The sequence below is a fragment of the Vidua chalybeata genome, chromosome 27 (genome assembly GCF_026979565.1).
Source record: "Vidua chalybeata isolate OUT-0048 chromosome 27, bVidCha1 merged haplotype, whole genome shotgun sequence".
NCBI lineage: Eukaryota > Metazoa > Chordata > Aves > Passeriformes > Viduidae > Vidua > Vidua chalybeata.
Genome location: NC_071556.1, coordinates 5,819,740 through 5,841,898, shown reverse-complemented (window position 1 = coordinate 5,841,898; position 22,159 = coordinate 5,819,740). Strand labels below are relative to the sequence as shown.

The following is a 22,159-nucleotide window of genomic DNA, read 5'->3' as shown; positions in this document are numbered from 1 at the left end:
CGGGGTGCACTGGCATTCCCAGCTCCGAATTCCCCCGGGCTCCAGCTGGGTGCACCAGTATCTCCGATTCCAAATCCCCCCTGGCCCTCAGCTCATTTCCTAATACTCCAGTTTGGAAATCCCGACGCTGCTGTGACTCCCGTCACCTCAGGGCAACTTGTGCCAGCCCTGATCTCGTGCACCTTTTTCTTGTGGATCCCATCCCGTTGCTCCCTGTGGATCCAATCCTTCTGCTCTCTGTGGATCTGATCCCTGCGGATCCTGTCCCCCCGCTCCCCGTGGCTTTGTCCTACAGCCCGGTAAATCCCGGTCACAGGGAAGCGCAGTGGCCGCGCTCCTCACCACGGCAACGGCGGGATTGCGTCAGGGCTTTTCTTTCCAAATGCAAAGCTGGATGAGCAACTCCCTCGGGGACAGTAGTAAGGGAGAAGGGAATATTCTTTTCCCTGGAGCGCTTTGGGACTGCCAGTTCTTAATCCAGCCCTGGCTTGGTGTTTGCTCGCGGCTCCAAGGCTGCCGTGGGCCTGACACGGTGGGAACAGTGAGGGCTCCCATGCCAGGGACACCGAGGGGTCCTGTGCTGGGGACACTGAGGCCTCTCGTGCTGGGAAGACTCCGTGTGCCGACTCCGTGTGCCTCCCCTGTGGCACCTCCCTGCTCCTGGTATAAGATGATCTTGCAGGGAAAACCAGGAAGGAGCCAGAGGCTCGGTGTTGGATGGGGTGGAGGCGCAGGGACGAGCTCTGCTTCAGTCCGGCCTCACATTCCCTCCTTTCCTGCAATCCCAGCAAAAACAAAGGCAGAGGAGGCGGCTCTCGCGCCCTGCAGGATGTGCTGGGGCGTGCAGAGCTCCCCCACCGCTGTGCCTGGGAGCAGGGAGGATGGTCCCAGGGGCTTTGCCGGGGCTCAGGAGCAGGAACGCGGTGCCAGCGGAGCGGGTGGGGGAAGGGGGGCTGCCTGGAGGGCTTTGTTCCCTCCCAGCCCCGGGTACGGCACAGCACCAGAGGACGAGGCGTGGCACCACTGCCCCGAACTCCCCTCCCCGAGCACTCCTGTCCCCAGCCCTGGCCCGCGGCGGCAGCCCCGGAGGAGCTGCTCCGGGATTTGGGAACCTCATCAGAGCAGTGCCCGGGGCGGGGGCTGCCCTTGGCTCTCCAGAAGGTGCCGGGGCTGCCGAGCAGGTTTGGGCTCAGCTGCTGCACGGCTCTGGGCAATTCCGTGTGCCCTGGGCCATGAGTGCAGGGACTGGGAAAGGTCCCTACAAACACCACAGCAAGTTGGGGACCCCCAGAGAAAGCCCGTGGTGCTGTGGAAGGAGTGTGGGATGTGCTGGAGGCAGGAGAGAGGCTCATGTTGATGTGGGAATGGCACGGGGTGAAGGCAGGAGGGCAGCACAACTCCTCCTATCACAGCTCCCCCGTGGCATTTCCATGTGGCGCTCTCCCTGCTGTGCTGCCGGACAGACAGAACTTCTAGGAAATCAGATTTGCATTAACAGGATGTGTGGTCCTACAACCTCTGCCCTTGGAAGCTTTAAAAAATAGGTGATAAAAACATCAGTCATGTGGGGGGGGATTGCTTGAATCAGCTCCAGGTGATGCCTGAGGTCCCTCCAGCCTCTGGTGATTCACAATTTCCCATGGCTGCACCTGTACACACAAACAGCTCCGCTTCAGAGCGGATATTTGCACTCCCTAAGGAAGTGCTGGCACTTTTGCCAAATTGGGTCACTACGGCCACAGCCCTGCTCACAGCCAGATCCAGATGACCAAAATTAGGGCTCAGCCAGGGAAAACAGCCATGGGTGCTCAGGTCCAGAACTCACACAGGAGTGAACTCTGCGTCTCCTACGTGGTGTTGCCTGTTTGGGGCCCCTGGCCAGGGCCCTTCTGCTGCAGGAGGTTTGCTCTAAGGATGGGAATCCTGGGCTGTTTCAGTGCTTAATTAACTGCCTTAATGTCTGGTGCAATCTGCCAGGTGAGCTGCTCGCCTGGCAGCTCCCAGCACTGCTTCCAGCCAGAGCCCAGCCTGTGGGACATGCAGCAATGTCCCTGAGCCCCTTGGGCTGCGACATGGGGCAGCTGCGGGCCCTGGGTGCAGCCTGAGCATGGAATATCCACGAGGATTGTCAAATCCACAGTCTGATGCCCCGAGTCAGGAATGATCTGGAGCACTGAACCCTCCTGGCAGCAGCAGCACTGGGGCCAGAGCACACAGTGTCCATTTGGCCCAGCTCTTGCCTTGTGTCACTGGTGACTCTCACTGTCGAAGCAAAGGCTTCAACACGCCCCAGGGAGACAGAAATCAAACTTTTGGGACACAACCAAGCAGGGCTGTGCTCGCCATTCCCTGTCACAGGAGCTCCTCTGCTGCCAGCAGCCCTTGATCCTGCTGGGACTCAAATTCCCCCAAAGCAGCAAAGGTTCTCGGTGCTATTGTCACAACACCCGGCCTGCCTGGCTTTGTGTGGAGTCAAATCCCAGTGAATCCCAGTGTTTGTCCCTCAAGGTTTGCAGCGGGGTTAGTGTTGGCCATCCAGCATCTCAGGCTGGAAAATGGCTCTGTGCATCAAGGTCACTTTATCCACCCTCATCACAGACCAGAAACGCTCACGTTAATGGGTCTCTAATTTAATCAAAATGCTGTGCCTGTGATTGCAGGGCTGGGATCTTTTCCTCTCTTGAAGGGCAAAAATCAATTTGCAGTAACAGCAGACATGTCTGCTCCCTCCTCCAGAACTAGGAAAGTGAGTAAATTTTTTCATGGTATGAAAATAATAATATTGGCCTGGTGTGTCATCCATATTGGGGTTTTTTGTGTGTTTTTGAGCACTTTGGTGGCCGCATTTTGTCCCTGTGGCCCCGTGAGCTCAGAAAAACCACAAATGTGGTGCCCCTGGGTTTTGTAATTACTGTATTATCTATGTACAAACTGCCCTTTTCCTGCAGATCCCAAAGGGATCACGACAAATCAGGGAGGAAAAGCCTGATTTCCACGCTCTGGGACGCAGGGAATGGGTGATCACTGCTCGACAGAGCAATCGCAGGCAGGTTTCTTTGCATTTCCCTGTGGTTTGTTTTTCCCCAGTCTCAGGCCCGGTTTGGAAATCGGTCACCAAATAGTGGTGATTTCCGTACTCCAGTGATTTTCTTCTGTGCAGCCTGGCTGTGACTGGAAATACTGGGAGGGAAGGAGGAAGGACAGAAGGAGGGTGACCGGTGGCTGCAAACTCTGGCTGCGAACCGCAACATGAATTACAAGGAGTTTCTGGAGGCAGAGCAAACGTGTCTGGTCCTTGCCGGGACAGGGGACACACACACACAGAGTGACCCCTGACGTGTCCAGTCCCGTCCTTGGGCACAGGACACACGCGCAGGACGCGCAGCCCCGTCCTTGCCACGTTTCCTTCCCGTTTCCTGCACACGGCTATTCCCTGCCGTGCATCTCCTCCTCTCCGATCCATTTCTTCACGTGCATCTCTTCCTCTCCAATGTTTCCAAACACTTTTCTATGTGAGATTGTAATTGTATGAAACACTGAACATTTTTTATTTTGAGGCTTTTCAAAGCTGTGTAGCCTCTTGATGAGACACATCTCTGGCTTTGCCAGTTTTCTCCTTCAATACAAAATTTTTACTGCTGAAGGCATTCTCACTTTTGTCAAACCTCAGGATGGACTTTTAAATATTTCGTTCTTTGGAAAAACAGGCCGAGCAAAGACCTTTGTTTTTGAAGAAAACTTTGACTACTTCTCACTATCATCTCCCAAGTGCGTGTAGGACGACACTGCAAGGAGGGAGCTGAAGGGATCATTCCTCACGGGGCAGAGAAGAGGACGGCAGGTTCGCGGGGACAGGCCGGGCTCCCGGAGCGGGGCGGTGACCGGACGGGCCGCAGCGGGAGGAGCCGCCGGAGCCCGGCCGGGGGCAGCGCTCGGCGCCCAAGATGGCGGCGGCCCCTGAGGCGCCCTTTGTCTGCGGCCGCCGCCGCAGTGCGAGCAGGGCGCGAAACTGGGCCGGCGGGGCGGGGCGGGGCGGGGCGGCGGCGCCCCCCGGCCAATCAGCGGCCTCCACTTCCTTCCCTCTCACAGGGGCGCTCCCGCCCGCCTCCGCGCGCGCAGCCAATGGGCGCCGTCCGCCGCGCCCCGCCCCCGCGCGGGTGGAGGGGGCGGGGCCACGCCGTGGTTTTGTTCGCGCGCCCCTGCCTTCGCCCCCGCCGTGGTTCATTAATATTAATGAAATCCCGCCCAATCAGGTGGTGCAGCGGCGGCGTCGCTTTGGTGACGTATCGTCCCTCCTCGCAGCGGGCTTCATCTGCATATTCATAAGATAGGCGGGATTGGGCGCGGGCGTTTATAAGGCGCCGCCCCGCCAGGCTCGCCGTACATTTCGCTGAAGCTTTGAAGTGTTCTGTGGACCTCGCGCCGCCCGGGCATCGGTGAGCGCAGTCGCGCGGGGCGTCCGCGACCGCACCGGGCCGGGTGGTCCGCGCTGAGCGGAGCCGTGTCCTAGGGGCAGAGGGCCGGGTCCCGCGGGAGGCTGGGCCGCGGCTCCCGACCCGCCGATCGGTGCCCTCTGCGGGCACGGGGGTCACGGCGGAGCGGGCCGGTCTGGGCCGTGTGGGGGAAGGGGCCGCGGCGGGGGGAAAGGCGTGCGCGGAAACAAAATGGCGACGGGCCTCGGCCGTGCAAAATGGCGGGCGGGAGGGAGGGGGCGGCGGGCGGCGCTGTCCGGCGAGGGCCGGTAGGGGGCGCGGCGGGGCGCGCATGCGCGCTGGGCACGGAGGGGCGGGGGTCCCAGCGGGAATTGGCGGGACCCGGCCCGGCCGCGGGTTCCGCCGGGGCCCGGCCCCGACGCGGCTCCCCCGCCGCCGGGGCCCGGCCCCGACGCGGCTCCCCCGCCGCCGGGGCCCGGCCCCGACGCGGCTCCCCCGCCGCCGGGGCCCGGCCCCGACGCGGCTCCCCCGCCGCCGGGGCCCGGCCCCGACGCGGCTCCCCCGCCGCCGGCTCCGAGCCTCCCGGAGCCCCGGCTGCGCCCCCGCTCCCGCCCACCCTGAGGGACACCCGTTGTAAGGCTGGAAGACCACATAAGGTGTGGGATCGGGGTCGCATGAGTCGTCCGGAAGTTTGGGGTCACATCGGTGTTGTTATAGGTAGTGTTAGAAGGATTTAGTGTTTTGAGACCTCGCCGGGATTATGTGGATTCTTTGAGTCGCTGACTCGGTTCTGTTGGTTTGGCAGATCAGAATGGCATCAGATGAGGGAAAGCTCTTTGTCGGCGGGCTCAGTTTCGACACCAATGAGCAGTCATTGGAGCAAGTCTTCTCTAAATACGGACAGATTTCTGAAGGTGAGACTGGAGAGTCACGATGGGATAGCTTCCCTTAGTATGTTAAATTTCCCTGGTGCTGATGTGTTTTTATTTCCTATATCTCCTTTTCACAGTCGTGGTGGTGAAAGACAGAGAGACTCAGAGATCCAGAGGTTTTGGCTTTGTTACTTTTGAAAATATCGATGATGCAAAAGATGCAATGATGGCTATGAATGGAAAGGTGAGGAGGCTCTGGAGTTGATTCTTTATTTCCCATAAGGGGGGAGGAGAATCAGGAGTGTGCTGCTGTTCAGGCTGCGTGGAAAAACAGAAAAATGCCAGTGTCTTACATGAGATGATATGGATGTAAAGAAATCTGGCTATGTGAATTAATACGTAAAAGAATATACACGTATTTATATGCACACTAGGAATACAAATTGATAAAGTTCCATTATGGGACGTGGATGACTGAGATATGACTTTATAGGCATTCCTGTAAATACAATTAATATATCAGTTTTTTTGTCCACTTGGTTTAATTGTGGCATGAAGTAGATGTTTATCTCATGAGGAGCAGTGAGCCCTGGCAGTACTCAGCCAACTGTGAGGGCGTGCAACTCATTCTACATGTGCTTGCTATTTAAATATTTCAGTTTGGCTAACTGTGGTTGTGTTTTAGTCTGTAGATGGGCGTCAGATCCGAGTCGACCAGGCTGGGAAATCCTCCGAGAACAGATCCCGTGGCTACAGAGGGGGGTCCACGGGGGGCCGGGGCTTCTTCCGCGGGGGCCGAGGCCGGGGCCGTGGCTTCTCCAGAGGTGAGTGCGTGGGGGTCAGTCGTAAAGTCTGGTTGGGGGGTGTCACTTGTCAGAATGGTTTAAAAACCTTGTTTCCATGTGTTTCCAAGGAGGTGGAGACAGAGGCTATGGCGGCAGCAGATTCGATTCCAGAAGTGGAGGCTATAACGGCTCCAGAGACTACTATAATAGCAGGTAAGGGCTCTGCCAGCACCAGGGGTCGTGGGCAAGCTGTGGTGGAGCTCATCCCAGCAGAGGAGGAGTTGAGCAGCTGTAAATCCGGTGCTGTTTGTCCTGCAGGAGTCAAGGTGGCTATGGAGAGAGGAACTCGGGAGGCTCCTACAGAGACAGCTACGACAGTTACGGTAAGTCCTGCTTCGAGTGGGAGCGCTGAGTCCGTGTGCTGTAGGAGCTCTGAACCTGCTGAGCCTGAGCCTGGAGCTGGGGCAGGCTCAGGCTGTGGACGTGGTGGTGCCGGGAGATTCTAATTTAATGCATGTACAGGAGTTGCTCGGATCTAAGGCAAAGCAGGTGTTAAAAAAAGGTGTTCCTGGAGCCCAAACTCGGCTGCCCTAACGCACTGACCCGCGGGTGGGGGATCTCAGTAGCCAAGTAGCCGTAGCCTCAGAGTAATGCAAAGGGAGTAAAATGCTGGAACTTGTCTTTGCTTCAGTGCCTTTACAATTGTGCCTGCTTCTTGTCCTCAGCTACACACAACGAGTAAAAATCCTTCCTGACTCAAGATCGTCCTTCCAATGGCTGTATTTATAAAGATTTTTGGAGCTTCGCTGAAATGGTTATTGTGTAGTACATCTACTTGTATTTTCACTTTTGTAGTATTATCAGTTCTGATCTTGTCATGCACAGCCTGGCAGCTTCTGAAACTAGACTGTCTGATTAGACGGTCTCGGAGAAAGCTCTGCTTTCAAGTGGTTTTAATCTTTTTTGAAAGCACTTCAGATTTTATTTTACTCTCCATGAATGAGCCAAGGTGTTCGTTTTTGGTTGGTTTTTTTTTTTATGTTGGGGCCCCAATTCAGTTTCTTTTGAGCTAGCAAGGACCTTGTACCAATGTTCACTGGAAGCTGAACAAGCTGTGGACTTTTTTTTCTTCTTTTTTTTTTTTTTTTCCAAGTGCATTACCTTCGTCTTTTGTAACATTCCTTTAGTGTAGCAAGGTAGGAATGCAGCTTGGGTTCCGTTGGAAGGCAAACCACCTTGATATATCTAAAGAGAAACGTGCTTGTATGTTCAACCCGCATAACGGTATTTTTACTGTTGTAATGATGTAAATGACCCAGAACTAGACTTGCAAACTTACCATAAAGAGGTTCTTGAAAATGTTTATTTATATTGTCCTTTTTTACTGGAAGAAATATGCATATTCCATTGCTGTTGTATTTGAAGTGGTAAAGGATTCCTGTATACAGTTTTCTTTGGCTTTACGAAGCCTATTAAAGGACCGTCTGAAATGAACTCTGCTCCTGACATTTACATTTCATTGCACAACACAACCCTTGGAGACGAAGAACAGTCTTGGGAGCGAGAGGAGGAGATTAGGGACAGTGGCAGAGCTGGCCGGACGATTGCCCGGGAGCTGGAATTTAAATCCTAAAATCGGTCTTGACATCTGAATTGGCCAAGAAATTTCACATAAAGTAGTCAAAACTTGTCTGTAGAGGCTGGAAGTACAAACCTGAGGGTGTGCTAGGAGCGAAGTGCAGTTGGAATGCTAGGAAGGATAATGGATGTTTCCTCCAAAGCTGCTGTAGCCTACACTGGGAAGCTGTAGAGAAGAGCCAAGTGCTGTAGTCCCTGGGCTGTTCCCTGCGTGCCGAGCGCGTGTGCGATGTAGGGGAATGCCGGGCTTAGCTTAGCTGTGTCGTTGCTTACAAGTTCTAAGAATTCTTTGCTAGCAAATGGAAACTGCAGTGTCCTTGGAGAAAAGAAGTGTTGTGCCTCCAACAGAAACCTCTGAGACGAGAGCTGCTCTCTTGGCTAGTTCATATGTGGAAATAGTCCTGTAATTCGAGGTAACTCCTTTTGCTCATGTCCGCATCCTTCCTCTTGTTGAGAGCTCATTTGAAAGTCTAATGTACCTGTGAAATATTCCTTTTGACAATTTTGGTCAGCTGCTGGAAAAACGTTAACCCATGCCGTATGCAACCTTTGGCTTGTGGCACACCTTGAGTTCCACAGATCAGAGTTGGGCATGCAGCCGTGTCTTGCTGTAGGTACGGAAGCAAGATTGGAACGAACTCCCTGACTCGATATGTGTTCATCTATTGAGACTCTTCTAGACTTCATTAAGTTGCTCACTTTAATTGTAGCTTTCTTTGCCATCCTACTTGTTGCCATTAACTTTTTCCCATGGCCCACACTTCCTAAGCAGCCATGTCCAAGTGTTAACTCTCTGCTTAGGGGATCCAATCCATGGGCTGGCTGAGCACGGGCAGCAGCCGGCCCGGAACAGTTTTCCCAGACTGTGCTTTGTGGTGTGATGGGTTCAGCGATGGCTTGTGAGACCCTCGTGCGCTGTGAGCTGTGTGGGGAGGTTGGGGGCGAGAGCAGCCTCTGCCCCGGGCCCTTGTTAATGCCTCTCTGCTTTAGCAGGCTGAAGGGACCCGGCACACGCCTCGGAGGCCCAGCGGATCCTGAGCGACCAGAGCTGCGTTCCAGGGATGCTGCAGCAAGTTTGCCAACCAGGTAACATCCCTTTCATGGGTTTTTTCTTTTCCTTTGGCTTCTTGTCCCTGTTCCGTAGCCCTGAGCTCCAAGTGGTGCAGTAACCCTGTTCCTTTCCTGTATCTTTATCCACATTCCAATTCTCTTGTCTCCATTTCGTTTCAGCACTGAGACACGTCAGAGAAGACAGAAGGACAGACACTGGAGTGGGGAGATGAAGAGCTCAGAGCAGTGGTGTTGCTCATTTTTATATGAACCAAATCAATCAAGACAGAATAAAACACTGAGATGTGGAAAAAACCAAATCTCTGTGGTACTTTTTGTGGGAAACAGAATGTTTTTTGACAAAAGTATTCGGTGCACAGCCCAGTTCAGAGCTCAGAGCACATCGTCGCTCTGGTGCTTGGTGGTGGACACACTCTGCTCCAAGCAGATTGATGTGATTGATCCTCATGGAAAATGAGGTCTTGTTGCAGGTTAAATCCCAAAAATGTGGCAGCTCAGTAATGAGGAGGATTAATACAATGTTGGGAGAGGCTGACACTCTGAATGTGTTTCTGGCAGGAGATTGCAGGGTGAGAGCAGTGAGAGTTCTTGATGATCTCAGCTGCTCCTGCCCTTTTTTCTTTTTTCATGTTAGAGAGTACTTGATTGCTTCATCCCGCCCTTTTCTCCCCATTTTTTTAAACATAAACTCAAGAATTTGATGATGGGCTCATTCAGGAGCCCTGAGGAATTGCTGCCCAATTCTACTGATAGGAGTCTCCAGACATTCCTGCCTGCAGGAGGGGATTACTGAGCTCACTTCACAAAACCTACTTTTCCTCCTTTAGCCTTTTTCAAATTATCTAAGAGAGCAGCATTTAAAAAAAGCAATCAGCCATGACACACTTCTGGGGGTTGTATTGAGCAATTCACCAGTGAGGATTTTTGCATGTTAATGCAGGAGGATATTAAATATAATGAAGCGTGAGGAGTGTGTGAAGTCTTTGCTGATAAAAATGCAGTCAGGTGAGGCTTAAATGAATTCAGGCTGAAAATACTTACAAATAATGCTTTGTAAGACCTTCCTAAATAGGATGCTTAGAGGCAGGCAGAAACAATGAACAGGTGCAAAAATAGCCTGGTTGAAGGTGCTGTTATTTTTGGCATTGCTAATTATGGCATTGAGTTAATGATGTCTTGCCGGAATGGCTGAGGGAAGCGCTGGAGCCAGGGGCTGGATGTGGAACCCAGTGGCGTCATCGGGAAGGTGTTTGGGTGCTGTGGGTCTGACGTGAGCTCGGGTGACCCAGTTTTAGCCAAAATGCCCTTTTTTTAAAGTAAGCCCTGTGTGTCCAGGCAGCTGGAGCCATTCCCTGATGAAAAATGGGGAAGTGGAGCAGGGCTGAAGAGCAGTGACTGAGCCCTGGCCAGCCAGAACTGTCTGCAGAGGAAAAGGTGGGGGATAGAAATTCTTGAAATGCTCGAAATGCTCCCGTTTCCAGCTGTGTTCACCACGGGGCGGGAATGGCCGCCCTGAAGGGAGAAGGAGAACCCCGAGGGGGAAATGGCGGCTCTGCGGGAGAAGGTCCTGCTATGAGGGGGAAGTGGCGACACTGAAGGAGAAACGATGACCCTCGGGGAAATGGTGGCCTTGAGGGAGGGAGGACAGCCCTGAGGGGGAAATGGCGGCTCTGAGGGAGGAATGAGAGTCCTCCAAGGGCAACGGCAGCGCTGAGAGAGGAAGGATGACCCTGAGCGGGAAATGGCGTCTGTGACGGACGGGGTGTTGCAGTGAGGGAGAAATGGCGGCCCCGCCGAGGTGCGCGCAGCCAGCGAGGGCACAGCAACAACCCTGAGGGCAAAATGCCGGAGCCCCGCGGCGGCTCCGAGAGCGGGTCCCGCCCGGCCCGGAACGGCGCGGCCCCGGAACCCGCGAGCGGCTCCGCGGGGCCCGGGCGGGGCCTGCGCCGCGCGCACCGTCCCGCCGCCTTCCTGCGGCCGCCGCTCCCGCTCCGCCGCCCCGGCCCGGCCATGCCGCGCCTCCTCCTCCTCCTCCTCCTCCTCCTCTTCTTCCTCCTCGTCCCGCACCGCGGCCGCGCCGCCGCCCCCAGCCCGGGGAACAGCACGGAGCCGCCGCGGGCGGCCGCAGGGAACGAGACGCAGTCGGTGTCGGAGCACGAGCCCGGGCCGAGGCTGTCGGTGGGGTCGGGGCTGCCGGTGCTGAGGCGCGCCGTTTATGTGCTGAGCGCTCTGTCGGGGCTGGCCGCGCTCTACTTCATGCTGCGGGCGTTCCGGTGAGTGCAAGGCGGGCACGGGCACCCGACCGGGGCTGTGTCCGTGTTCTGCTGGTCCCGCTCCCGGTCTTGTCCCCATCCTGGTGTCCCCTGACCCGGGGCTGTGTCCCCGCTGGCCCTAGTTCCCGTTCCCGTTGTCCCGGGCTGTGTCCCAGTTCGTCCCGGTTCCAGGTTTTCTGGCCCGGGGATCTACCCTGCCAGTCGTGGTTCCCCCTGGTCGGGGATGTCACCCTGACTGTCCCGGTGCTGGACCCAGTCCCCCTTGCTTGCGGCAGTGTCCTTGCTTGTCCCGGTTGTCGCGGTCCCTGTCCCCCATGGCTGTGCCGCTGCCCGTCCCGGTCTTGCTCTGGGTCCCCCCGAAGCCGGTCACGGTGTCCCCTGTCCCTTGCCTGCCGCAATCCCGCTCCTAATCCCTGGGTTTGTGCCGATTTTCCCTGAATCCCCCTCCCTCCATCCCTCCCTCTGCCAGCCGGGGTTCTGCTTCCCCACGCATCTTTTTGGCAGCGAGTCCAAAACGTTGCTGTAAATCCCTAACGCTGTTAATTACCCGAGGTAATTAGCGCTAAACCACCCGCTGGGTGGGGACAGCGGCTCACTCACTGTGCTCTCCCTGTCCCTCAGCCCCAGGTCCGAGGGCCCCAGAAACGAGCCCAAAACTCATTTCAGGTTGAAGAAGCCCCAGAGGAAGAAGTACGGGCTGCTGTCGAGCCAGGACGAGAACATCGAGCTGGGCTCCCTCGACAGTGACGAGGACACCGTGTTTGAAAGCCGGAACCTGAGGTGGTGAGGGAACATTTTGTGTGTTTTTTTTGTGTTGCTCTTTTCCTCACAAGGGGCTGAGGCTCCTTTCCCAAAGCTGTGGGAGCTCTGGCACAGCTCCTACAAACAGATCTGCATAAATTAAAACGCCTGTGTGTGGTCTCTGTGTTGGCACACGGATTTATCTCGCTTTTCCTCATTTTCTGGCCCAGGAAAGTCTCACTGACAGGGTTATTTGGACACTGCTGTGGGGTCATAGAGCTGTTGGGAGAGGCAGCCCCTGTGCCCAGTCTGGGCCTCCCTGTGTTAGACAGGGAAACAGAAATTCCTGGGTTTTTTTCCTTCAGCTTAGGAATTGCTTCCAACTCATATCACAGTTCAAACTCCCAGTCCCATCAGGATATGCATCCCTGTTTTCCCAGCAAAATTCCTGGTTTGTTTTGATTTTCTTTTTTCATTTTGGGAATTGCTTCCAGGTCTTGTGGCAGTTCAAACTCCCAGTCTCACAGGGATATCCATTCCTGCTTTCCCAGCAGGATTGTGTTCACATCCCACGAGTTTGATTTCTGGGGAGGTTGTTTTAAGCTGAGGAGGAATGTCACCTTAGCTCCCCCTGATTTTGGGTATCTCCTTTTTTTCCAGATGACTCGGGACCAGCGGCACTGGCTGCCCGGAATGATGGAGGGTCCAATCCCAGTGGAATCTCCAGTACTCAAAGTTTTATATCTGCTTACAGTGACTTAACTAACAGTTTGAGCCCTTCCATAGCTGGGGCAGGGGAGAGGGGACCAAACCCGTTTTCTTCACGTGCATTCTTGAGGACATTTCTGGGGAAGGATGGGAACTGTTCACTGCACGGGGAAAGGCTGAGGTAAAGGAGATGCTTCTGGATGATTTTCAGCACCTGAGATCTGAGCTCGAGAGCTGCCCCTGTGCCTCATATCCCTCTCTCCTTGCCCTGGAAACATCAGATTCCTTCTCCAGGCTGATCATCTTTCCTTCATGCAATATCAGGTTACTTCTTTGGGAAGTGTCTCTGTAATCAGCTTCTGGGAGGAGCTGCGAGAGCTCTGTTACACAAACGGGGGTGGGAGGGTGATAGTTCAGACAGAGAAGCTTTGGGAATGAGTTAAACGAGTTAAATTTTGCAGGATTGGCAATTACTGGGATAATCCAGGTCGTTCACGGGTTTACAGACGTGTTAACAAATGAAAGGGACCACAACCCAAAGGAATATTTCTCCAAAAGAGCTACCAAAAGGGCTGGGAATGCCTAGACTCTGCCCCAGCCCCAGTTGTGAGTTCACCAGGGACAGGTGTGACATCTGCCAAGCTCTGGATTTTGTGATACCTGAGGAAGAGCCAGATGTGAGCCAGGGAGTGTCTTGGAGCAGTTGATGACTGGAAAAGGGGGACCCCAACCCCTCTAGGCTGTGATTCAGGGCAGCCCTGGATGACCCTGGAGTTTCGTTCCCTTGGCTGGTACTCAGCCAGCATCTTTCCTGCAGCCCATTGTTACGTGGATATTTGGGATCTGACTGTGTAGGACCAAAGGTGAATGTGTCAGGAGGTGGTTGGTGAGTGGATCTGCTGCTAAGTCAGTGAAAACTGCTCGCCAAGTGCTTCTGTCTGTGGCCTTTCCTTGGAAACTGGCAGCACATCCTTAAATCCCACTGCCCCCCACGCTGGTAGTGCCTTTGGAGAACCCGAGGGATTTGCCCTGCGGGCAGGGAGGGTCCCTGTGGCACCTTTAGGGTGAAAAATAAGGATATTTACCTTTTGGGCGAGTATTTAGAATGTCTTTGGCTCCTTTCCTTTGGCTTGCAAACCCCCTGTGGATCAGGGGCAGCGATGACTCTTGGAGAAGGGACAGTGATGTGCTGATCAGGGGGAGGCTGGGGCTGGCAGATGCTGCGGTGTCCCGAGGCAGCTGAGGGAGTGCTGTGATCCTGTGCAAGCGGCCACGTTTGTCTGTTCAGGCCGGGTGAGGTTTCCTGGAGAAATCCCACCCCCGTGGCAGCTCTGTCTCGCACGTGCACAAAGGATTTTAAAATACATACACAGATATATTTTTTTAATAACATTGCCACGTGCACACAGTGCTTGCATGTGCCCTGTTTTCCTGTCGTTTGGATCGTTTAACACCTATTTTGGGTGTTCCCTGCTTGTAGCTGCTGCAGATGGGAGCAGGCAGAGGTTCCATGTGGGAATCGCTGGGATGGCTCCACCCGGCTGCAGCTTCCCTGGGGATGATCAGAGCTCTGTGATCCATGGTCAGGGATCTTTCTTGATCCTGCATGTGCTGGTAATTCCCTGTCTCTTTTATTCCCTCTGGAAAGTTGTTTCTTGGGGTGCTCAGCATGATCCCATTTCTCTGGGAAGAATCAGCTGGATCTGGCACTTCCTGCAGTGTGAGCAGTGTCAGGACAGGGCAGGGGGTTTTGGGGTGGATCCTGCAAATAACAGCAGCTTTGAACACCTCACGTGACATTTCCACAAAGGAGCAGTTCAGGTGTTCCTTCCATTACTCTTTCAGTTCCTCCACGTGTGTTTGATACCCTCGTTTTAGGTCTCTTTGCCTCAGTTGGATCTTCCAGTAGCTTTCCAGTTGTAGTTCTTCAGGCTAAACACGGGAATGCAAACGGACCCGCCCGTGCCTGGTCCTGGGCAGGCTGAGGCCTCACCAGCCACTGCTGCACTTTTCCTTCTCCTGAATAAATCAAGGTGTTGGTGGACGCTCCATGTGCCTGTTGGTCTGCAGGATTCCTGCTCATCCCACCAAAAGGAGCCACTGGACCACGACCTGTAACAGTCACCACCTGTGTGCATCGTGACTGACTACAGCAGTCTGCTCTGAATTAATCCAAAGCCAATTTTCCAAAGTTTACATAATCCCTCTGTTACCTTGGAGGCTTTCTGGGATGCTCTGCTGCTGATACCGGCCTGCCCAAACCGACTGGGCCATCTGCAGGGTTAATGGGATCCATGGGAGCGGGGTGAGATCAGCTCTGGTGGTTTTGTTCTGTGCCTGGGATGGGACCTGCAGCCCTGCGAGTGCTGGGACAGGGGCCTGTGGTGGGAGTCAATAAACAGCACTTGAGCACGTTGTTGTCTGAACTCCCCAAGGAGCAGTTCATGTTTTGCCCTCCTGGAACTGCTGATCTGTCTTTAAACAGCCACTAGCCCTGTATCGATCCATGGTTTTCTTGTCATTGCAGCATCCCCTCCCTTGTACCTGGAACCACTGGAATAAAGCATTCCAGCCCACCCATCCCTCCCTGCTGTGTGCACGGGCTGCCGAGCTCATGGATTTATGGGGTCCTTTGGGTTTTCCCCTTGCCTTGCTCCTGCTCACAGGGCAGTGACACTGTGCTCCCGAGGCTGCTGCTCAGCTTGTGCCCTGTCTGGAAGTGTCCAAGCCCAGGTTGGATTGAGCGTGCAGCAACCTGGTCTATGGAAGCTGTCCCTGCCCATGGCAGGGGGTGGAATGAGGTGAGCTTTAGGGTCCCTTTCAAACCACTCTGATTCCATGATTCTCCAATCATCTCTGCGTTGGTTTCAGTTTTCTGAAGTCTCCTCCTTTCTCCCTGTTCTCACATTAATCCCTTTTGTTGTACAGAAGACCAGATAAGGTCCCTGTGAGGCCAATTCCGGCCTCTCAACAGCAGCAGAACCAAGTTCCGTTTTGCTTATTTGGAAGTGAGGAAGGAGATGCTGTTCCCTGGATCATAGAATCTTGGAATCTCCTGGATTGGAAGGGACCCACAGGGATCATCGAGTCCAGCTCGATGGGGTGCACAGACACCCCAACAATCCCACCCTGGGCATCCCTGGGAGCAGCGTCCAAGCGCTCCTGGAGCTCTGGCAGCCTTGGGGCTGGGACCATTCCCTGCGGAGCCTGGGCAGTGCCAGCACCTTTGAGGTGAAGAATCCTCCTAATCTCCAACCCTAAACCTCCCCTGACACAGCTCCAGCCGTTCCCTCAGCTGCTGCCCCTTGTCCCAGAGAGCAGAGATCAGAGCTGCCCCTCCGGAGTCTCCTCCAGGCTGAAATGGGAATGTCCCGGCTCCTCCCTGCAAGGAATTAGTTCCAGAACAAAACCAAAGGCGTTCCTTGACTCACACCTGCTTCTCATCCAATTGTGTGGATCAGTGGCACTGAGAAAACAGAAGCCACGTTCCCCCTGTCCCCCTCTGCCACCCCACCCGTGTCCCCATGTCCTGGCTGCTCATGTCCTGGAGCAGAGAGGGTTTTGTTTGCTCCACAATTTACCCTCGTTACTGGTAGGTTCTGGGGGGCAGCGGGGTCGGGGCACACCGGGAGCTGGGGCATGGGGGATCCCTGTAGGTGGCACTCACAGACCAGACTTGCAGCTGCCAGGGCACTGCCGGCACCTGGGGAAGCTGCAAATAAATCCTGGTGCCTTGAAAGGCACATCTGCTTCCTCCAGCAGCTGTCTGGGATGAGCTGGAAGTGCCCTTTGGGGGCTGTGTCTGCCTTGGCGTTGGGGTAGGGGAGCAGCAGGTTTTGGGAGGGCTTCTGGGGAGCTGTTGGGGTTTGTCTCTCAGGGGAGTGTCTCTCTCAGGAGCAGGGGAGGGTCTTACCCTGGCTCCACTTGAACCAGGTTCCACCTGGCCCAGTCAGGACTTGTTTGGGAAAGATTTGTATGATTCTGGGCCTGACAAGGTTTTGGGATGCCCTGGTTTGATGGAGTGATGCCACTGGCTCCAGCACAGACATGAACAGCAGCACCCTGGGGGCACCCCGCCTTTCCTGGGCCAAATTAACTGCAGTGCTAATGAACTAACAGAGAGTGTTCCCCGCGCAGCAACATGGGCACGACACCATCACCCTGCCCATATAGATTGGATATGAGGGAAAATTCCTTCCCCAAAAGGAAGGGATCCAGCCCGGCACAGGCTGCCCAGGACAGTAGTGGTGTCACCATCCCTGGAAGTGTTCAGAAAACCCCTGGGTGTGGCACCTGGGGACGTGGTTTAATGGTGCCCTTGGCAGTGTTGGGGGAACAGTTGGACTTCATGATCTTGGGGGTCTTTTCCAATCTAAAAAAATTCCATGATTCTGTGCTTTCAAGCTCTGTGTGCAGTGCTGGGAGCTGCCACAGGATGTGAACCAAGTGCTTGTTCCTTTTCAGGCTCAGGGGGCTGTTACCCCAATTAGCACTAATTGCTGTGGCCCGTGGTGCTGGACCAGCTGCAGCTGTGCTGTCCTCCCCTCATCCCTGTTCCCTGCTCTGTGCCATCGCCTCTTCCTGAGCTCTCAATGGGGATAGGCTCCGGCTGGTGCTGGCTGGGATTCCAGTCACAAACACAAGCTGGCGGCATGGATCTGCTTGGAATTTATTTTAAACTCGAGGTAAAGTGCTCTTGATGCTTTGGATGCAAATTTCCTTCCCTGGAATGGGAGCTGCGGGGCCGGTGGAGTGCCAGGGAGCTCTTTTGATTCCAGAGCCTGTTTGCTGCTGCGGCTCCTCACGCCGCGCTCCGTGGAGTGCGAAATCACCTCTGCGGCACAGCCCGGGGAGGGAGCACTGCCGGCACACAGAGCTCTTCCCTCTTCTCTGTCCCCTGGTTTTAATGAGGGTTTGTGTCTAAAGCTGGGAGTTTTTAGGTTTTGGTGGTTTTTTTTTTTTTTTTTTTTTTTTTTTTTTTTTTTTTTTTTTTTTTTTTTTTTTTTTTTGTATTTTTGTGTGTGACAGCAGTCTCTGTGTGATTTTTCTGGTCACTGTGTGGGAGAAGAGATGGTCCAAGTCCCTCCAGCCCCCCAAGGAGGAAAAAGAGAAATATATAGACTAGGTAAAGGATGTTCCATTCATGGATTTTGGAGTTCTTTGTTACTGGATTTTTCCAGTACCAAATGAACCTTGGTGTTTTTTAGCTGGCATTAACCAAGGCCAGGTTGGATGGGGTTTGGAACAACCTGATCTAGTGGAAGGCATCCCTGCCATGGCAGGAGGTGGAAATGATTGATCTTTAAGGTCCTTCCAACCCAAACTATCCTGGGATTATTGCCATGGGCAGCTCTGGGTCACGGATTGTCCCCATAAACCCGCTGGGCTCTCGGTCCCACTGGGGCCAAGCCCTGGGCGGGTGACCAGATGAGCGTGGTCAGGGGAAGGTGTCACAAGTTTTGTCCCATTTATTTCTCATACACTCACTGGGTGGCTCTGGGTACTTTGGGGTGACTTTTGATGGCTCTTGGAATTTCCCCACAAATGTTTTCAACTGCACTCACAATTCTCCTGTGCCTGGGGCTCATTGTGGGCAGGGGCTGGGTGGTCTTCCTCACCTTCATTCCATGGACATTGGCATTCCAAAATGTGTCTCTAGGTTGGTGTGGAATTGGGTGGCACATTTGGAAGGAAGCTGGGAATGTTTCAAAACCTGCTGCAGAGTCTCTGATGTCTCTTCTGTTCCACTCAACAAAGCACCTCTACACAACAAGCAGATTTTCCTGTATCAGAAATTACCTTTACTTAGTTGGCTTTTTGTCTAAATCCTCCTTCTGATCTTTATTTTTTCCCTTCCATCATGGAAAGGTGAATGGAAGTGGCACTTCAGCCACCAAAGCCTTTCCTTTAGAATCGCTGCTTGTTTTTTGTTTTAAACATTTTCTAAGGGGGCTTTGCAGGGGAGGAGGAAGGAGCGTCCGCTTTTCAAGTGACTCTGGGGAATAAAAGTATAAAGGACAGGAATGATCAGAACTGTGCTGGCAACAGAACAATATTTTATTTTTGAGTACCAGAGCTAATTGGAGAAGGAATTCACGTGACAATTTTTGCAATCTAAGGATAAGTAAACATGAAAGGGGCTCTGTGCTCCTGAATGTGCAATTGCTGTGGGAAGAGGGGGGAACAGCCCAAAAATTAAATTGGAGATGATGTCTTGGATGTTACAATCCCATGTTTGCTTCTCATGATGCTGGATCAAAGTCACGAGCCAAAGCTCATGTCCAGGGATACCTGTTGGGAGGATGGAACTCCCATGCACCCATGGGCTGGAATTGCCAGAAAAAGAGGATTTTAGGTCTGATTTGCTAGAAGCACTTCCACGGGTTGTGGGATTGGTGTGGATCTGAATAGATCCTGTTTCAGCAGGGCTTGGAGAGCCCCTGCCCATGGAGAGGTGTTTGTAGAGAATTACCAGCTGCTGTACTTAACATGGCATGTGGGGAATATGGGGGTGATGGGTTAGAGCAGCTCACCAGGGGGTGGAACAAGGACTGGGAGTTCCCTTCCCATCCAGACCATGCTGGGATTTTGTGGTCACCCTATACCAGGGTGGTTCCTGGTGTGAAGAGGTTCGTGATGTCACATCCAGTGCTGGGAAATGGAACTGAAATGGCTCTGAACTGGTGTGTGGGCAACCTCCTCATTCCCTCCCCCATTGGAAATGTCTCCCAGTGCCGGTGTGATTCCCTCCTGCCATGCTGGAATCCCTAGGAATTGCTGTTGGCAGCACCTGGACATCCTCAAAATGCTTCCATGTGCCACATAATTCAGAGCCTGGAAATGGAGGTGTTGAGATTTCAGGTTTGCAGACAGAAGAGTCCATTCCAGGGTTATGCTCAGCCCCTGCAGAATACCAGGAGGTTTGTCCTGCTCCGTGTGAGGTGAAGGCAGAAGGTTTCCCTGGAGAGGCTCCAGCCCCTCCCTGGAGCATTCACTCTGCCCCACTGCACTGCTGTTACATTCAGGTGGTTAATTACTCTCGCTCTTTAAAAGAATAAAACCTATGTACTTAAAATAATCCCAATTATTTCATTGTTCAGCCCGAGCTGAGCCCAGCCACCCCCGCTCCTGCAGAACTGCTAGAAAGGCTGCTCCTGACAGGGAAAAACTGATGGGCATTAATGCTGTGAGCAGCAGCTGAGGGGATTGAGGCTTTGGGGGGACCATGGTGCTGCTCTACCTGCAACCCCCAGGTGCCTCTCCAGGACATCCCAAGGATCATCAAGTCCAATTCCAGCTGATGTATGGCAGGGCCTGTTGCAGTAGGAGAAGGAGTGATGGTTTTAAACCAAAAAAGCCGATTTAGACTGGCTAAAAGGAGGATGTTCTTCTCCGTGAGGTGGAGAGGCTCTGATACAAGTTGCCCAGAGAAGCTGTGGCTGCCCCATCCCTGGAAATCTTCAAGGCTGGGCTGGACAGGGTTTGGAGCAACCTGGAATAGTGGAAGGTGTCCCTGCCCATGGCAGAAGGTGGAACTGAATGATTTTTAAGGTCCCTTCCCACCCAAACCATTCCAGTGTTCCATGACGTTGCTGAAACCCAGGCTGGCAGCACAGGGCTGGCTCTGCCTGCTGAGGACACCCTGGAGGAGCAGCTCCTGAGGGGATGTTCTCCTGGAGGGATGGAGGGATGGCTAGGGGAGGCCTCATCCTACAAAGGGGACCCTCAAAGCAGCCGAGCAGGATCGTGGCAGTGCTTCCATCTCCGTGTGTGCCGGAGGCACAGCAGGACCTCGGGCACGGTGCCTCAGACTCGCTCGTGCCAGGGTATATTGCTGTATTTTGATCCTTTTTCTTGCCAGTGTTATTTTAATCCGCTTTTCTTTCACATCAAACTCCTCTTTCTGCAGAACACAGAGAGGCATCAGGTTTGTGCCCTTTGTGATTGGTAGCAAAGGGCTGTGATAGCGCGTTTTTCCTTTAGAACTGGAGGTTTTATCCCTGTGATAACTTTAGCTGCGCCACAGTCATCATTTGGGCTTCTCAACTGGCTCGGATGAGTGCAGGGAAAATGCTTCCCACATTTATTAGAGGAAGAGAGGGGCTGAGTGTTCTTCAGAAGGTTCCCACTCCTGTCACCCAGGAGTTACCCGGTGGCTCAGGTGGGTTTGGAAAGCAGCTGAGTTCAACCGAGATCACCTTCTGCCTCCATCTGAGGTGGGCTGTGGCTTTATCAGACTTCAGATCAAGGTGTTGGTTGGCACCACTTCCAGGGTGGATGATTGCCAGGAGCAGCCTGGTTTTCCTGGGAGCTGCACAGTCAGAGGGAGCCCTTTTCCTCCAAAGCCTGTGTTTCCTACATAGAAAATAACATGTAGGGAATGTTTTTTTTTTCCAAATGAAGGAAGGATTAAGGCACAGCAAGAGCTGATTTGCCAAAGGGCACCCGGGGATGTGGTGATGGATCAGAGATGGAAGTGGAATCCTCAGCTCAGTCTGCACCTGCCCCACCACCCTTTTCCTTCCCTGCTCCCTGGCTGCCCAGGTCTTATGGGATAACCAGGACTTGGATTTCCATCCTCTTAAAAGAGGCAATTTAAGGAGCTTTCCAGGGGAGCAGAGCTGCAGGTCACCTCCTTGCTGCTGAAGATGTTTTTCTCCGGCTTTATCCATCCTCGCGCTCCTTCAGAGCCTCTTTACTCTCCTCCTTTCCCAGCGCTCAGAGCCATTTTCCCAGCTTCAAAAGGTTTCCTAATTACCCTAATGAGGTCAGGAGAGACCAAACACTTCTGTGACTTAAAGAAGGGGTAGGAAGGGCTTGGGAGGGGGGAAGTATCCGGACTGGTGCCTGAATGAGGTGTCGCGGGAAGGCAGCATCTCCCCCTCCGCACGTTCCCCCCACCTTCCCATCTCCAACAGAAGGAAAAAAAAAATTGAAAAAAAGGGAAATGTGGACAGAAGGTCTCAAATGTATCAAACAGCTTTTAAAAAGAAATTCCTTTTGCCTGTCAAAAGAACAAACAGATACACCAAAAACTGTCAGAATTAGTGTTGGAGTAATTGCAGCAGCTCTCCAAGGTTAATGCTCCATTAACGAGCAGCTCTCACGCAGCTAAAAGCCAGGACGAGACAGGTTGTCAAAGGCTTCCAGGAGATTAAAGCGCTGCGTTCCCAGCCAAACTCTCCCGTGGATGTTGTTTGGGAGGGAGGGAAGGGGGGTGTTTGTGGGGTGGAAGCATCACGAGCCGTGGCGTTGGCGGAGAAGCGCGACCCGGAGCCCAGGGATGGTTTCCAGGCCTTGGTGAGGTCGCTGCCCCTGGGGCCTCACTCGGTTTTAAACACTCCAGGAATTTTTCAGCATCTTTGGGCCGAGGTTTAAATGTGTCCTGAGGGCAGCCTCGGGTCTGTGGGATCTCTTCTGGTTGCCAAGAAGAGTGGGGCCAGGGTGAGTGGGATGGTGGGGGCTCTGACACCTCAGGAATTAATCCTGCCTAGGTTTCAGCCAGCCCAGGCGATTCCTTGTGATCCCAGCATAATTTGGAATGGGATTGGGGTCTGATTTCATCTTCAGGCCAGTGCAAGACTAATTTAAATAGAACTGACCTTGACTGTTCTTTTGTAGAAGAAAGGAAAACCATT

At 53.7% G+C, this 22,159-nt stretch overlaps 2 protein-coding genes across 8 annotated transcripts; both read left to right on the top strand.

Moving 5' to 3' along the window:
• The first annotated feature begins 4,296 nt into the window (after positions 1-4,296).
• CIRBP (cold inducible RNA binding protein) lies at positions 4,297-9,098 on the top strand. Of its 5 annotated transcripts, none has more exons than XR_008435020.1 (8): positions 4,302-4,436; positions 5,239-5,347; positions 5,443-5,549; positions 5,991-6,129; positions 6,219-6,303; positions 6,409-6,473; positions 8,722-8,814; positions 8,959-9,098. XR_008435020.1 is itself a non-coding variant. In XM_053965988.1 (7 exons), exons 2-7 carry the CDS (start codon positions 5,245-5,247, stop codon positions 6,830-6,832), a joined length of 516 nt encoding a protein of 171 aa, XP_053821963.1. In that variant the 5' UTR covers positions 4,313-4,436; positions 5,239-5,244; the 3' UTR covers positions 6,833-7,584. The 5 variants fall into 5 exon arrangements, 3 of the variants coding, with proteins under 3 accessions (XP_053821961.1, XP_053821963.1, XP_053821962.1); XR_008435019.1 differs by having other exon boundaries at positions 8,719-8,814; XM_053965988.1 differs by lacking the exons at positions 8,722-8,814; positions 8,959-9,098 and adding an exon at positions 6,816-7,584 and having other exon boundaries at positions 4,313-4,436.
• A 1,610-nt stretch (positions 9,099-10,708) lies between these two features.
• FAM174C (family with sequence similarity 174 member C) lies at positions 10,709-15,097 on the top strand. Of its 3 annotated transcripts, none has more exons than XM_053966192.1 (3): positions 10,709-11,072; positions 11,694-11,852; positions 12,474-15,097. In XM_053966192.1, exons 1-3 carry the CDS (start codon positions 10,810-10,812, stop codon positions 12,475-12,477), a joined length of 426 nt encoding a protein of 141 aa, XP_053822167.1. In that variant the 5' UTR covers positions 10,709-10,809; the 3' UTR covers positions 12,478-15,097. The 3 variants fall into 3 exon arrangements, with proteins under 3 accessions (XP_053822167.1, XP_053822166.1, XP_053822168.1); XM_053966191.1 differs by having other exon boundaries at positions 10,717-11,072; positions 11,694-11,855; XM_053966193.1 differs by having other exon boundaries at positions 10,719-11,072; positions 11,739-11,855.
• Positions 15,098-22,159: the final 7,062 nt, after the last annotated feature.